Source organism: Mytilus edulis, chromosome 8 (assembly GCF_963676685.1).
Source record: "Mytilus edulis chromosome 8, xbMytEdul2.2, whole genome shotgun sequence".
NCBI lineage: Eukaryota > Metazoa > Mollusca > Bivalvia > Mytilida > Mytilidae > Mytilus > Mytilus edulis.
Window position 1 is genome coordinate 19,941,466 of NC_092351.1, and position 12,970 is coordinate 19,954,435.

At 32.3% G+C, this 12,970-nt stretch overlaps 2 protein-coding genes across 2 annotated transcripts in view; both read left to right on the forward strand.

Annotated features, from left to right (window-relative positions):
- LOC139485023 (uncharacterized) overlaps window positions 1-4,220 on the forward strand; it is a 33,305-nt gene extending 29,085 nt beyond the window's left edge. The window contains exon 21 of the mRNA XM_071269124.1: window positions 2,417-4,220. Within this exon, the coding sequence (XP_071125225.1) occupies window positions 2,417-2,499 (83 nt within the window). The 3' untranslated portion in view covers window positions 2,500-4,220. The remainder of the gene's footprint in view (window positions 1-2,416) is intronic.
- A 3,522-nt stretch (window positions 4,221-7,742) lies between these two features.
- Window positions 7,743-12,060, forward strand: LOC139483986 (uncharacterized). Its single transcript, XM_071267705.1, has 4 exons — window positions 7,743-8,028; window positions 9,177-9,307; window positions 10,318-10,473; window positions 11,723-12,060. Exons 2-4 carry the CDS (start codon window positions 9,301-9,303, stop codon window positions 12,058-12,060), a joined length of 501 nt encoding a protein of 166 aa, XP_071123806.1. The 5' UTR covers window positions 7,743-8,028; window positions 9,177-9,300.
- Window positions 12,061-12,970: the final 910 nt, after the last annotated feature.

The window sequence follows — 12,970 nt, forward strand, 5'->3', positions numbered from 1 at the left end:
TTTTAATTGTCCTTCCATAATATCTGGGTTTTTTTACTCTTTTGATTTTCGCAGGTTGTGCCAGACTTTACTGTGTTCGCTAAAAACAATTAAAATCAGAATGAGATGCATTTACGCAGATATCTTTATTTTCTTGGGATGCCAAGCATGTAATACGGTACAGAATTCGACTAAATTTTTAGGTTTGCAAGTGAGAAACAAATATAGACACAGAGATACAAATTAATAAACTAAGCTTCCGCTTGAAACACTATCTTTCATTACGGATATTATGAAAGAATCTCACCTGCCGACTGTTTTCTTGATCGCATCATGATGAAATTTTGAAAGTGAGTAAGGGATGTTTTGGAACTACGATTTATCAAAGAAATTGATTATAAAAACCGGAAATACAATATAACATTTGTATTTACTTTAACTGCTAAAACCTATTATATTTGTCATCAAATGCAGCTACGCGTGTGACACCTTCCCGTTTGAAATAATAACTTAAATAAAGCGTAGGTCAGTTGTTTAGTAATCATGTTGATTCTGTTAAACTGACTGTTTTATATACTTTGAATGTTAAAAAACATGGAATGGTCTCTTCTGATACTTAAATATGTTGAAGTCAACCCATGCTTTGCAAATTTTAGGGAAAGGGGGGGCGCACGCCCGCCACGCCCCCGCCTAAATCTGCGCCTGACATTTCTTTTTTCTTTTATGTGGTAGTAGTTTGATAAAATTAGTTGTCATATTTTTTTTTTATAGTGACAGTGTTTGAGTTGGTCATAGAAAAGAGAAATTGAGAAGGACGTTTATTCTCAAGAGTTACAACTGTTCTAGTAGCATGCTTTGGCAGATTAGAGGAACATAATTTAGTGACTATTGTTTGTCATGATTTTAACATGATAAAATGCTTCTTTCCACTAATTCTAAAGAGCCTCATTGAACAAGACAGAAACTACCTCAGACAATCTGACACTTACCAAAGGGGAGACCATTTAACTTAAAAAAAGGGGGGGAGTGTTTAAAAAAAAAATCTGACCCCCAATTTGATGAAAAAAAATATATTCTGGTCAGGCAAGCAGATGACAAAAATATTATTCTGAATGTGGATTTCCCACATACCTAATAGTGTTTAATTTTGACAAAATAATTTGATTGATAGCGTCGAAAAACTAATTAAATTTGTACACACTGTGTGCAAAAAAAAACTTCTGAGTCAGAAAAAAATAATCATACCCTCTCTTTTTGAAGTTTAATGCTTTCCCCCTTAATTTAAGTAATCATATAAAATCTGAAAACATATGTTTTTAAACATCAATATGTTTATAGGGTATTACTCAAAACATACGTTAACAACCTGTTTTTAAACATATGTTTACCAGGTGTTACTCAAAACATGCGTTTACCAGGTGTTTTTACAAACATATGTAAACCACATGTTTTCAAACGCATGTTTACCAGGTGTTTCTTAAAACATATGGTAAACATATGGTCAAACGTATGTTTCTCATGTGTTTTGTAAACATGTGTTTCACATGCGTTCATCAACGCATGTTTACCACATGTTTTTCAAACATATGGGAAACGCATGGTTTCAAACACATGTTTACCACCTGTTACTCAAAACACATGGTAAACATATGGTGAAACGCATGTTTACAATACGTTTTCAAGAACACCTGGTAAACATGCGTTGCAATTTTGCCTGTGTAGAAATAACTGGACATAAAATGTATAAAGAATATAAAATATTGGGCAAAATGTATATAGAATAGAGAAAATTTAAATTGATTTATACTCATTCAGGTCAGCAGAAGTGCTATAAAACCATAACATAAAATTATATGGAAATAAGGAAAAGTCTTGTTTTATTTCTACCTTTATTTTTATCTAGAATCAATGGATTGAGGAGAATATAATTCTGTTGATACTTGATGGCAGTTTATTACAAATTCTGCATACTAGTCAATGAGAAACTTATATATTTAAATTCAATGCTATACTACAAAATCTACAGATGACATCAGTCATCAACACCCTATTCATCAGAAAAAGATGCACAAAGACATAAACAAGGACAAACATCAAATGATCCAAATTGCCTGACTTTACATAGACTCAATTTGATGGGGTTGACTGAATTTTAAGCTTACCATATTTCCCAGGAATATATTGGCTCTGCTATTTATTTCTTAGAATGTTATGACTGAAAGATGACCTGCACATTTAGCTACTATAATGAAAAATAACTCTTCATAAATTTCATGCATCCAAAGCACTTTTCTCGATTTACCTTCATCAAGAAACATAACATTTTAAAGCCAGGGACAAAATACAGACTAACAGTTCACCAACAGTGGTATTGCCCCAGTGCCAGTTCTAGGAAACGATAAATAACCTAATAAATAATGCTTTTTGTGTTTTTCAGGCACTATGCTACTCTTCGTTTACCTGATATTATTGTGTATGTACTTTTTTATGCCAAGTCCTGGTACCTGTATTCAAAGATAGTGCTAAAGACCTCATTATTCAAAGATTAAAGAAGATAATTGACCTTGTGAGGCAAGGTCATTAATCACACCCATCAAATCAACGAGGAGAATTCCTAATCAATCATACTGTGTCTTGCATTGTTTCTGGTATTGGAACATGTATGTGCTAAGTTTGCTTGAAAGAACTTTTATTATGCTTTTATGAACATGAGTTATTTGTCAATATTTTAATATAGTTCATGAATATTCAAAAAAAGAATGGGTGATGATTACCATGAATACAATAATGATGGATTATTCTAGGATTACCATGGCTAAATTTTAATTGTTTTGGATTCAAACAATATTGGCCACCATAGTTTCTCAAATGATAATGTTGATATTAAACAAATGTGCCTGCCAGTTTCAAAATAGAAAATTAAATTATTGTGGCATAACCATTCAAATGTTTCTTCCCCTGATCTATATCTGTGTGACTATTACTAGTAGATGAATCTCTTACTCTCTGTATTCTGTAACTTTTTCTGCACTTTCTTGGCTGTTTTGGCTGATCCCCTGTTTATTTTTTTACATGTACAGCTGATGGCAGATCTGCTTAGTAATTATAATTGTCTATGTCTTGAAATTTTTACAAGATTTATTATTGCAGTTTCAGGAAATGCTGCAAGAAAAATGCAGTTTTTGTTTTTTATGAACCCATTTTAACAGTTACCGGGTGCTACGCAGGGCGCAGCTTTATACGACAGCAGAAGTCGAACCCTGAACAGTTGGGGCAAGTATGGACACATTTGGCCCTTTTCGGCCCCTAATTCCTAAACCTTTGGGACCATAATACCCAAAACCAATTCTAAGCTTCCTTTTGTGGTTAAACATTGGGTTAAAATTTTATTGATTTCTTTTTACTTATTCAAAAGTTATTATCTGGAAACAATCCGTCTTCGGACGACGACCCAGACGACGCAGACGACGACAACGTGATACCAATATACGACCAAAAATTTAAAAATTTTGCGGTCGTATTATAAAAAACAGGGCAAGTTTTATGTATTAACTTTTATTATAATTTGTAAAGTTTTCAGCAATTTTTTTTAATTCTTTGTTTGACTTCATTTTTTATGAAGATGTTTCAATAGATTAAGCTTGATGTTATTCAAAATGTTTTTCATAGAGATAAAAAATGAGATTTCAAATTTTAATTTTTTAAAAGGTTTAGTAATGAAAATAAGAGACTTTATAAATAAATATAATATATATATAAATATGTATAAAAAGGGTATGAGTTATGTCCCTTTTAAAAGGGTCTTTTTTAATATATTACTTCCTCGTGGCATTTAAATTTGAAAACATTATTACAACCTATTTTTAAACTTTTTATTTTTTATTCAACAGTAACTTTAAAGGTTACATTATACTTTTAAATACTTCAATATGCTGTGAACCTGATTTGACCAACAAGGTCAGGACTTTGACCGTTTATATAGGTTTCTGTTTGCTTTGCTTTTGGCTAAATTAAGATTGATGAATTTTGAAATAACCATGAAGTCTAGTACATTTGTTGTTCACTATTTTTATTATCTTCAAATAAGGCAATCATTAAGAAAATTATGTTAAAGATATTGTTCCAAACTGCAATATTATCAATAATAGATCTTATACTTGTTATGTTTAATACTAATCAGTGATATAGTTTATCTTGTTATCATTTCTGTACATACAATATTTTTTATTAAAATGTTATATCTTTGTTTGTTTATTTGGGGTTAAACACCACTTTCTGTGCATCTATTTTAAAGTCATGGGATATATGACCTGTACATGTTTGAGACAAGAGCTCAACAATACAAAAAAAATACATCTACTGTAACAGGTCTACATACAATCTTAAACATCACTCAGGTGCCCATACAACATGAAAAGCTCGAAAATTTATGAATGGATTTGCTGTCTTGAACATGTCTGAAATATTTGCCACTGGACTTTAAGCAACCAACGATAAATAAAATTGAGAATTAAAATAGGGAATATGTCAAAGAGACAACAACCTGAGTAAAGAGCAGACAAAATTAATTTAACAAGACACTATCAAAGAATTAACATCAACACTATTCCTAAAGTCATTAAAATAACGAGCCTAACAAAAGCCAACCAGTGAACCACTGATGAGATGTGGTCAGATTGTGGACTAACAGAACCACAATGTCCAGAGTGAGCCAAACACTGATGAGATGTGGTCAGATTGTGGACTAACAGAACCACAATGTCTATAGTGAGCCAAACACTGATGAGATGTGGTCAGATTGTGGACTAACAGAACCATAATGTCTATTGTGAGCCAAACACTGATGAGATATGGTCAGATTGGGGACTAACAGAACCACAATATCTATTGTGAGCCAAACACTGATGAGATATGGTCAGATTGGGGACTAACAGAACCACAATGTCTATAATAAGCCAAACACTGATGAGATGTGGTCAGATTGTGGACTAGCAGAACCACAATGTCTATTGTGAGCCAAACACTGATGAGATGTGGTCAGATTGGGGACTAACAGAACCATAATGTCTATAGTGAGCCAAAAAATTAATTTAACAAGACACTATCAAAGAATTAACATCAACACTATTCCTAAAGTCATGAAAATAACGAGCCTAACAAAAGCCAACCAGTGAACCACTGATGAGATGTGGTCAGATTGTGGACTAACAGAACCACAATGTCTATAGTGAGCCAAACACTGATGAGATGTGGACTAACAGAACCACAATGTCTATTGTGAGCCAAACACTGATGAGATGTGGTCAGATTGTGGACTAACAGAACCACAATGTCTATTGTGAGCCAAACACTGATGAGATATGGTCAGATTGGGGACTAACAGAACCACAATGTCTATTGTGAGCCAAACACTGATGAGATATGGTCAGATTCATTGGGGACTAACAGAACCACAATGTCTATTGTGAGCCAAACACTGATGAGATATGGTCAGATTGGGGACTAACAGAACCACAATGTCTATTGTGAGCCAAACACTGATGAGATGTGGTCAGATTGGGGACTAACAGAACCACAATGTCTATTGTGAGACAAACACTGCTGAGATATGGTCAGATTGGAGACTAACAGAACCACAATGTCTATAGTAAGCCAAACACTGATGAGATATGGTCAGATTGGGGATGGACAAAGCCAGGGAGTACTAAGTCACCTACCTTCAGAGAGTTACTCATAAAATTTTCTCATGTATCTGAATTTGTATTCACCAACTACCAGTAATTATACTCAAAACACAATAAAGCTTTATAAAAGAACGGACTTGCAAGATGGCAATTTGATTGAAGAAAGAAAGACAAGATTTAAGAAAAAGGTTTAATGAAACATTAGATCTCAGAAAGAGAAAAAGGATAGATGGTTTGATACCGTTACCTTTTAGTGTTGAAATAGCATAGAAATGTCTTTAGCATTACCATATTTCTTATTTTCAACTTCGGATACACCACGATTGAAACCAGACACAAAGGTGGTGTTATCTAAATTTCAGTGTCGGATACTGGGGGTAGGGTTCTGGGGGTAGAGTCCCTTATCTGGACGAGCAATGCATTTGAATGGGTTAATATGGTTGGAACACATAGCTCCCCTCTTTATCTTGGGTTGGGAACCCCTTTTTAAAATGTCGGCAAAAACTTCTACAGAGCTTATGTTTGTAGTATTTCATGTAACCCGACTTAAAATAAAATGTTCTATTCTATTCTAAAATGACTAGATCGATATCCGCCCTGTATCTGTACCTGAAAACAACAACAAGATTACATATATAATCATAACGGTTTTACACACATGTAATATATGCCTTATTAATTTGTTAGGCTAAAGAAGTACACAAACATCTATATTGTGTATTCCACATGGTATGAACACATTTTGACACTGTTCTTATACTTAGGTTTATTTTATGAAGTTTTGCCGGCTTAAACGATGATACTTAAATCAGAGCCGCCAAAATAGCATTTTTTCTTTTGTGCTAGTGTAGATGTACACATATCAATCAAAAGTAAAGTATATCTGGAACATAATATATTGGTAAGTATGATAGTTCCAGAGTATGTAAAATCCATTTTTGAAAATAAATGTCCACCCTTCTGTGTTTGCACCAGCTGTATGTGAAATAATTACTGTTTGCAGCACATGTCACAGGGCAAACAGTTTTATTTCCGGCTCTTTATTCTCTATTGTTAGTTTAACGGTTTAATTTTGTATTCTCATTAGATACCTTTACTCCAATTTAAAAGTCACAAGAACCTTTTCTAATAAAATGTTATTTCATAGCATATAATTTCATTTATCTAATTACATAATTTTAACAATACCATTTCCAAACAATAGATTTTAAATAATCAATCCTTAATTGAACAGTGGTCATGTCTATGTCCAGACAAGCTGAAAGGCTTTACTCTTTTAAGTGACATAATATAAAGATACCGGTCATAATTCAATTTTATCTAAAAATTCGTCAATTTGTTGACCTAACGAGCCAGTGAATAATGAAAATGTTATTTTTGTTATTGTTAATAGTCTGGGTCCAGTTTTGTGTAGGTAGGTCATAAATTTATCAACTTAATGTGATTTTTTTTATATAAATGTTCATTTATTTATTATTATTTCGATTTATTTGACAAATCTATATTTCAATATCTTCTATTTTATTAATCATTTGTGCACTTACACAAATAGTCATGTTTTTTACGACTTGTTTGTGTAAATGTTTTCTTCCAATTTGTCAGGTATTAACTATATTTCCGACAAAATACTAGAAAAATTGAGAAAATTATAGCTATGACATGTATTTTCGCTTTTCACATAATCTGATCGATCATAGTTTATTGTCAAATCAACGTGTGTGTATATAATATGGAATACCAAGATTCCAATAACCTTTATGATTCCCTTTTTTAAAAACTTAGTTAATTTGAATCGTTTTCCTTTTTTTCATATCAAAACAAACATGCTTCATTATGTTAACTTTCTTTTGGACGGATAGAAAAAAACAATAAATATAAAATATAATCACGCTTTTTGCAGTATACGTAGCAGGTCTGAACACAAATATTTAAAAATGCAGAACATTATAACAGGACTATTATATCTGTTTTCACACGATTTTAGAATATATATAGTCTGGGACCATATTTAGAATAGAGTATCGTGCTGTCTGCATGTATTCACGTGCTGTAAAGGTTTTCATTTTTCTTTTTTTTTTACAACGGTCGAAGAAATAGTGACGGAGGTAGAGTTAAGACTATTTTTGAGAAATATAACGTGACAGCATTCAAGAAAAAAGAAATAATACAGACCCCTAATTACCCTAACTTCTATAAAGAGTAAGTTATATTGCATGTTTTATATACTTTAATTTTTGTTTTTGGTTACTGGTCGTAAAACTGGAGTTGGAGGGATCGTTCGAACAACACAGATTCAATATACATTAACAGCGAACGAAAAGAAAGACGTCCTCAAGACTCCAAACTATCCAAACTTCTATTTGGAGTAAGTGTGTGTAAAAGATGTGTGATGTTTTCTATTTTATCATATGATTTTGTTCAATTTCATCTGATTTTATGTATTAGCAGATACCATTTTCAATTATTTCCAATATTTATTAAATAGCTTTCTTGTATATCTGGGACACCCAATTGTAGATCAGCAGCGGTTAAAACAGATAGCAAAGCAATACACAAAAGTTCTTAATAAATGATTTTAAAAAATCGAGTATATATACTATTCAGTAAATATGAGTAATATGTATGAGTAATACTACCTGGGTAGCTAACTGGGATACTAAAGGTTAGATCAGCTGTGGAAAAGGAAAAGCTTTAAACATTAACACGATAGATATAAGAAGATGTGGTAGGAGTGCCAATGAGACAACTCTCCATCCAAGTCACAATTTGTAAAAGTAAACCATTATAAGTCAAATACGGTCTTCAACACGGAGCCTTGGCTCACACCGCACAGCAAGCTATTAAGGGTTCCAAAATGACTAGTGTTAAACCATTCAAACAGGAAAACCAACGGTCTAATCAATATTAAAAACGAGAAACATTTATAAACCTCATCAACAAACGACAACTACTGAACATAAGATTCCTGACGTAGGACATGTGCAAACAAATGCGTCTGGTTTAAACGTTTTTTCGGTACCAACCTTTACCATTATCTGACACAATAGTGTAATATCACAACATAAAAAGACACACTATAAAATATCAATTAAAATGACTTAACTCAATCAAAAGAACTCAATCGAAAGACATACTAACACAAGTGAACATACACTGAACGAATACATTTGATATATGACACGATGTAAATACAAAAGCTTGTTTTTTATATATATTTTATTAGGTCACTAGAACAAATTATTGTAAACTTTTCTGTTTTATTCAATGTCTAGTTTATTTATACGCGTCCGACGTGTGCAAGGGCTATATAGTCCGCCAAGGTCGTTTAATTCATAATCATACGATATTTTATTGAGACGGCATACATATATATATGTTACCGCATGGCAAATTTTCTTCCAGAAATGTTGAGCTACAGAGTTTCATTGTAACGTCAAAAAATATTTAGGAGCTGTTCTATACTACACCATATATCGAGATAATAATTTTTGCATGTATTACATTTTCTTTCAGGCCTTTTAAAATCGAATGGAACATTAAAGCAAATAAGTCATTCTCTAAGGCCATAGTAAAGCTTAACTTCGTGGACGCTGATTTTCCTCAGTCATTTACCTGTTATGAAGACCATGTTGATGTTATGGACGGTAAGTCATCATTCAATCATTTTACTGACTTTTTTATATCTGTGACAGTGACTTTGTTTAATCTTGGCACTTTCCAATTAAAGATCGTTTATGACATTTGGATGTTTGCTTATTTTATAAAGATATACCTATGTATACAATGTATAGTTACCGGTGTGTGTGGTTGAAGTTTAGATTTTTTTTAACCTTGAACAGTAACGCTCAGAAATCCTAGTTCTGGTTGTATCTTTTGCAGGAATGCCAAGAAATCATTGATTTTTTTATCACTCTTTACCAGGAACCCTCTTTTTGTCCACTGATCGAGATTTAAAGATATGGTTAAAAATATCAGTAGAACAGGTAGTTTGATATAAATAAAATAAAATATGTATGATTGTCAATGAAACAACTCTCCACAAGAGACCAACTTACACAGAAATTAACAACTATAGGTCACCGTATGGCCTTCAACAATGAGTAACTCCATTACATGAACTTATGCATGTCCCAAATCAGTATCATCGTCAGTGGTTGTATCATGTCATATCTTAAATTGATTTCACGGTCATTTGGAAATTTGATTTCAGATCTTTGATAGTATCTGTTTACAATATGTTCATGTATTCTCTCGAATGACGTCTCCATTTGTCCATAAGTAGACATTTGACCGTTTCCTAATTAAAACAGCTAAAATTTAACGCGTTAAACTTTCTCGATAAATAGGTTTCTTATTTTGTACCAATACTGAATATTTTATATTGTTTTCTTTATAGTAATTTTAGCACATCTTGAAGTTGCAAAGATTGTAGTTTATGGTCACGTTTTTCATTGACTAAATTAGAATTCTTTCACTTTTAAAAATATTTGATATTTAGAAATTAATTTTTGATTTTAAATCAATACATCTAACTCCATTTTAATCATGATGGCAAAATATTTCAAGGACTGGTTTATAATGCTGTAGGACTTGTATTTGTATATTTACAGTGTCAAGGATTTTCATCATGAATGATTTTATTTATTTATTCCAGGCCCCTCTATGTTATATTCTACAATAAAGACATATTGTGGTGGATCAATACCAGGTTTGGTTACCCTATCTGGAGATTCTGCAACTATATATTTCTATACTACCAGCGACGACAATAATTATAGAGGATTCAAGATGGAATATTGGGCTGAAGAAGGTATGGTTTGACATCGAAACAACACCTTATTAATTCAGAAAATCAACACAGTTGTAAAGCGACATAATATCTTTTTAATTTAATCCAACAACTGAGGCGAGAGGCCTTCCGTATTATTAACCAACTTTATACTAAATATACGGAAAACCAAGAGGACTTCCCGGTTTTATTCATTTTCATATACATAAACTGAGAAAATGTGGTTCACACGTCTCAAAGTATTACAGATAGCTACATATAATTTCTCTTTTTTCAAAACACCCAGACATGTTTTTCTGGCTTTATTTCACTTCTCTAAAAGCATTTTTTTTAAACATTGCAAATGAGAAACCTCTCCATAAGAGACCAACTGGCATAGAAATCATAGGTCAACGCTTGGCCTTCAACAATGAACAAAACGCATATATAGTCAGCTTTAAAAGGCCCCGAAAACTTACGACAAATTTATTACAAACAAAGGAGTAGGTCCGGTAAGGACCGATTTTGGCCTAAAATTTCAGGTTCATCTGACGAAAGATTTTGACCACTTTTTAAACACTTAAGTGTCTATTTTATTTGAATTAATTAGTTCATGTGAAAGATTTTAACAGATTTAGTCATTAAAAACTATCCGATTCAAGCTTAAATATGAAAAAATCTACCTAATATGCCGAAAATTGTCACTTTTCAGATGGTTAATAATGAAAGTGGCCGCATCCGTGTTCATTCTCAACCTTTATATATGTTATGTATTATCATAAAATACAACTTACATTTCAATATTAAGGATGAACACGAATGCGGCCACTTTCGTTTTACACGAAAACCGTCTAAAATTAAACTAAAATGCTAGAATTATGAGGATTTCAGTAATTTAGCCTGACTTAATGGTGCTAGTACCGGATATATGTGCATTGTATTGTCAAAAACAGCCCATATTTATGCAGCAGAAGCATTCTACTGTCCAATAAATAACTGAAGGTTTACATTTTAACAATTTTGTAAAACTGCTATATTTTGGGGCCAAAAAGGGGTCTTACTGAACCTACTCCTTTAGAAAAAACATATATTCATTTAACCGTTTGTGAATGATCATCAGTGTCGTATTAGAATTTATTAAATAATATGATTAAAAATGACCTATTACGGTAAATTCGGCATGTATCATATGGATGTAGTAATTTCTCTAATATTGATAAAAGTTAAAAACAAGGCCAATAAGAGGGTCAATTATTTAAGAATATATTACAACTAGTACCTTTTATTTCAGATGTAGATGAATTTGGACCAATCCACTACAGTACTGTTAACTACGTTTTAATGGTGGTTAGTGCTGTTGTTCTCTTAGTAGTATTGATATGTTTCATATATCTTATCATTCGAGAATGTAGGAAAAAGCCTACGGCGTACACACCAAACTTTCATCAATATAGTAAACCGCCCAGGAGAAAGCGGTATTCATTTGTTTATGAGAAATATTTCGTAAATCCAGATCAAAAGAATTTCAAACCATTTGAGAAGTTAAAGCTGCCGCCCATCACGGAATCTGTTTTCAGTACACACAATGAGATACAAAACATGAAAAATCGTATGCGAGGAGAACTCTGATTTTGATATTTTGTAAATTGTTAATCTATAATAATAAATTGTTATCATTTTGTTATAAATATTGAGTTAATGAAGCTGAAAGGGATGATTTATATTTACCAGAAGCATGATACATATACCCTACACCAAAGTGTGTACGTCAGCACTGAGAATACTATCATAACACATAGTGTTAGTGTTATAGTAGTCTCAGGTTAGCAGTACACAGTCGGTCTAGTTCATTGCCAAAGTCGGCAAATTTTTAGAAAGATTTGCATATATCTGTTTATTTGTATACAGTAGAATTGGATATTAATTGCATGATCCAAAAAATTTAAACAAATACCAATATTTGTGTTTTGAAAAAAAATCATTTTTTCAACTTGGCCATTAAAGTTGAGATCACTCTTATAGAATATTTTTTGGTAATTTTATACAATTTATAGCATAAAAATAGCATGGTGGCCCATACTTTTTATTATTTATTTTAAAACAGATTAGTCAAATCTTCATTTTGGAAAGGTATAAGAAAATATATATAAGAAAACATAGACAGCATAGACGCAAACAATAAAACCTCACAACAGCTTCGTTGGTTATATAAACTAAGTGTTTTCACAATAGCCACTCAAACAAGTCCGATAAGAAAGGGACGAACACTTGATATTGCAGAGGGAGGGGAGGGGGGGTGGTCAGGATTTTTAACGTAACTTTGAAATCTAAAGACTGAACAACACAAACCCGATCGGGAAGGTATAATTAAGCAGATAATAGTCAAAGCAATATCACTTAAAATAACTATTGTTTGTCTGAGGTACTATGCAACTACGTCTGCGCGGAATTTGTAGTTTGAATCCAATGACCTGTTTTGAGATAGGGTACCATTGTTTTCACATGAGAACGTCTGACAATATCTCTTTAAGTGTGTTGC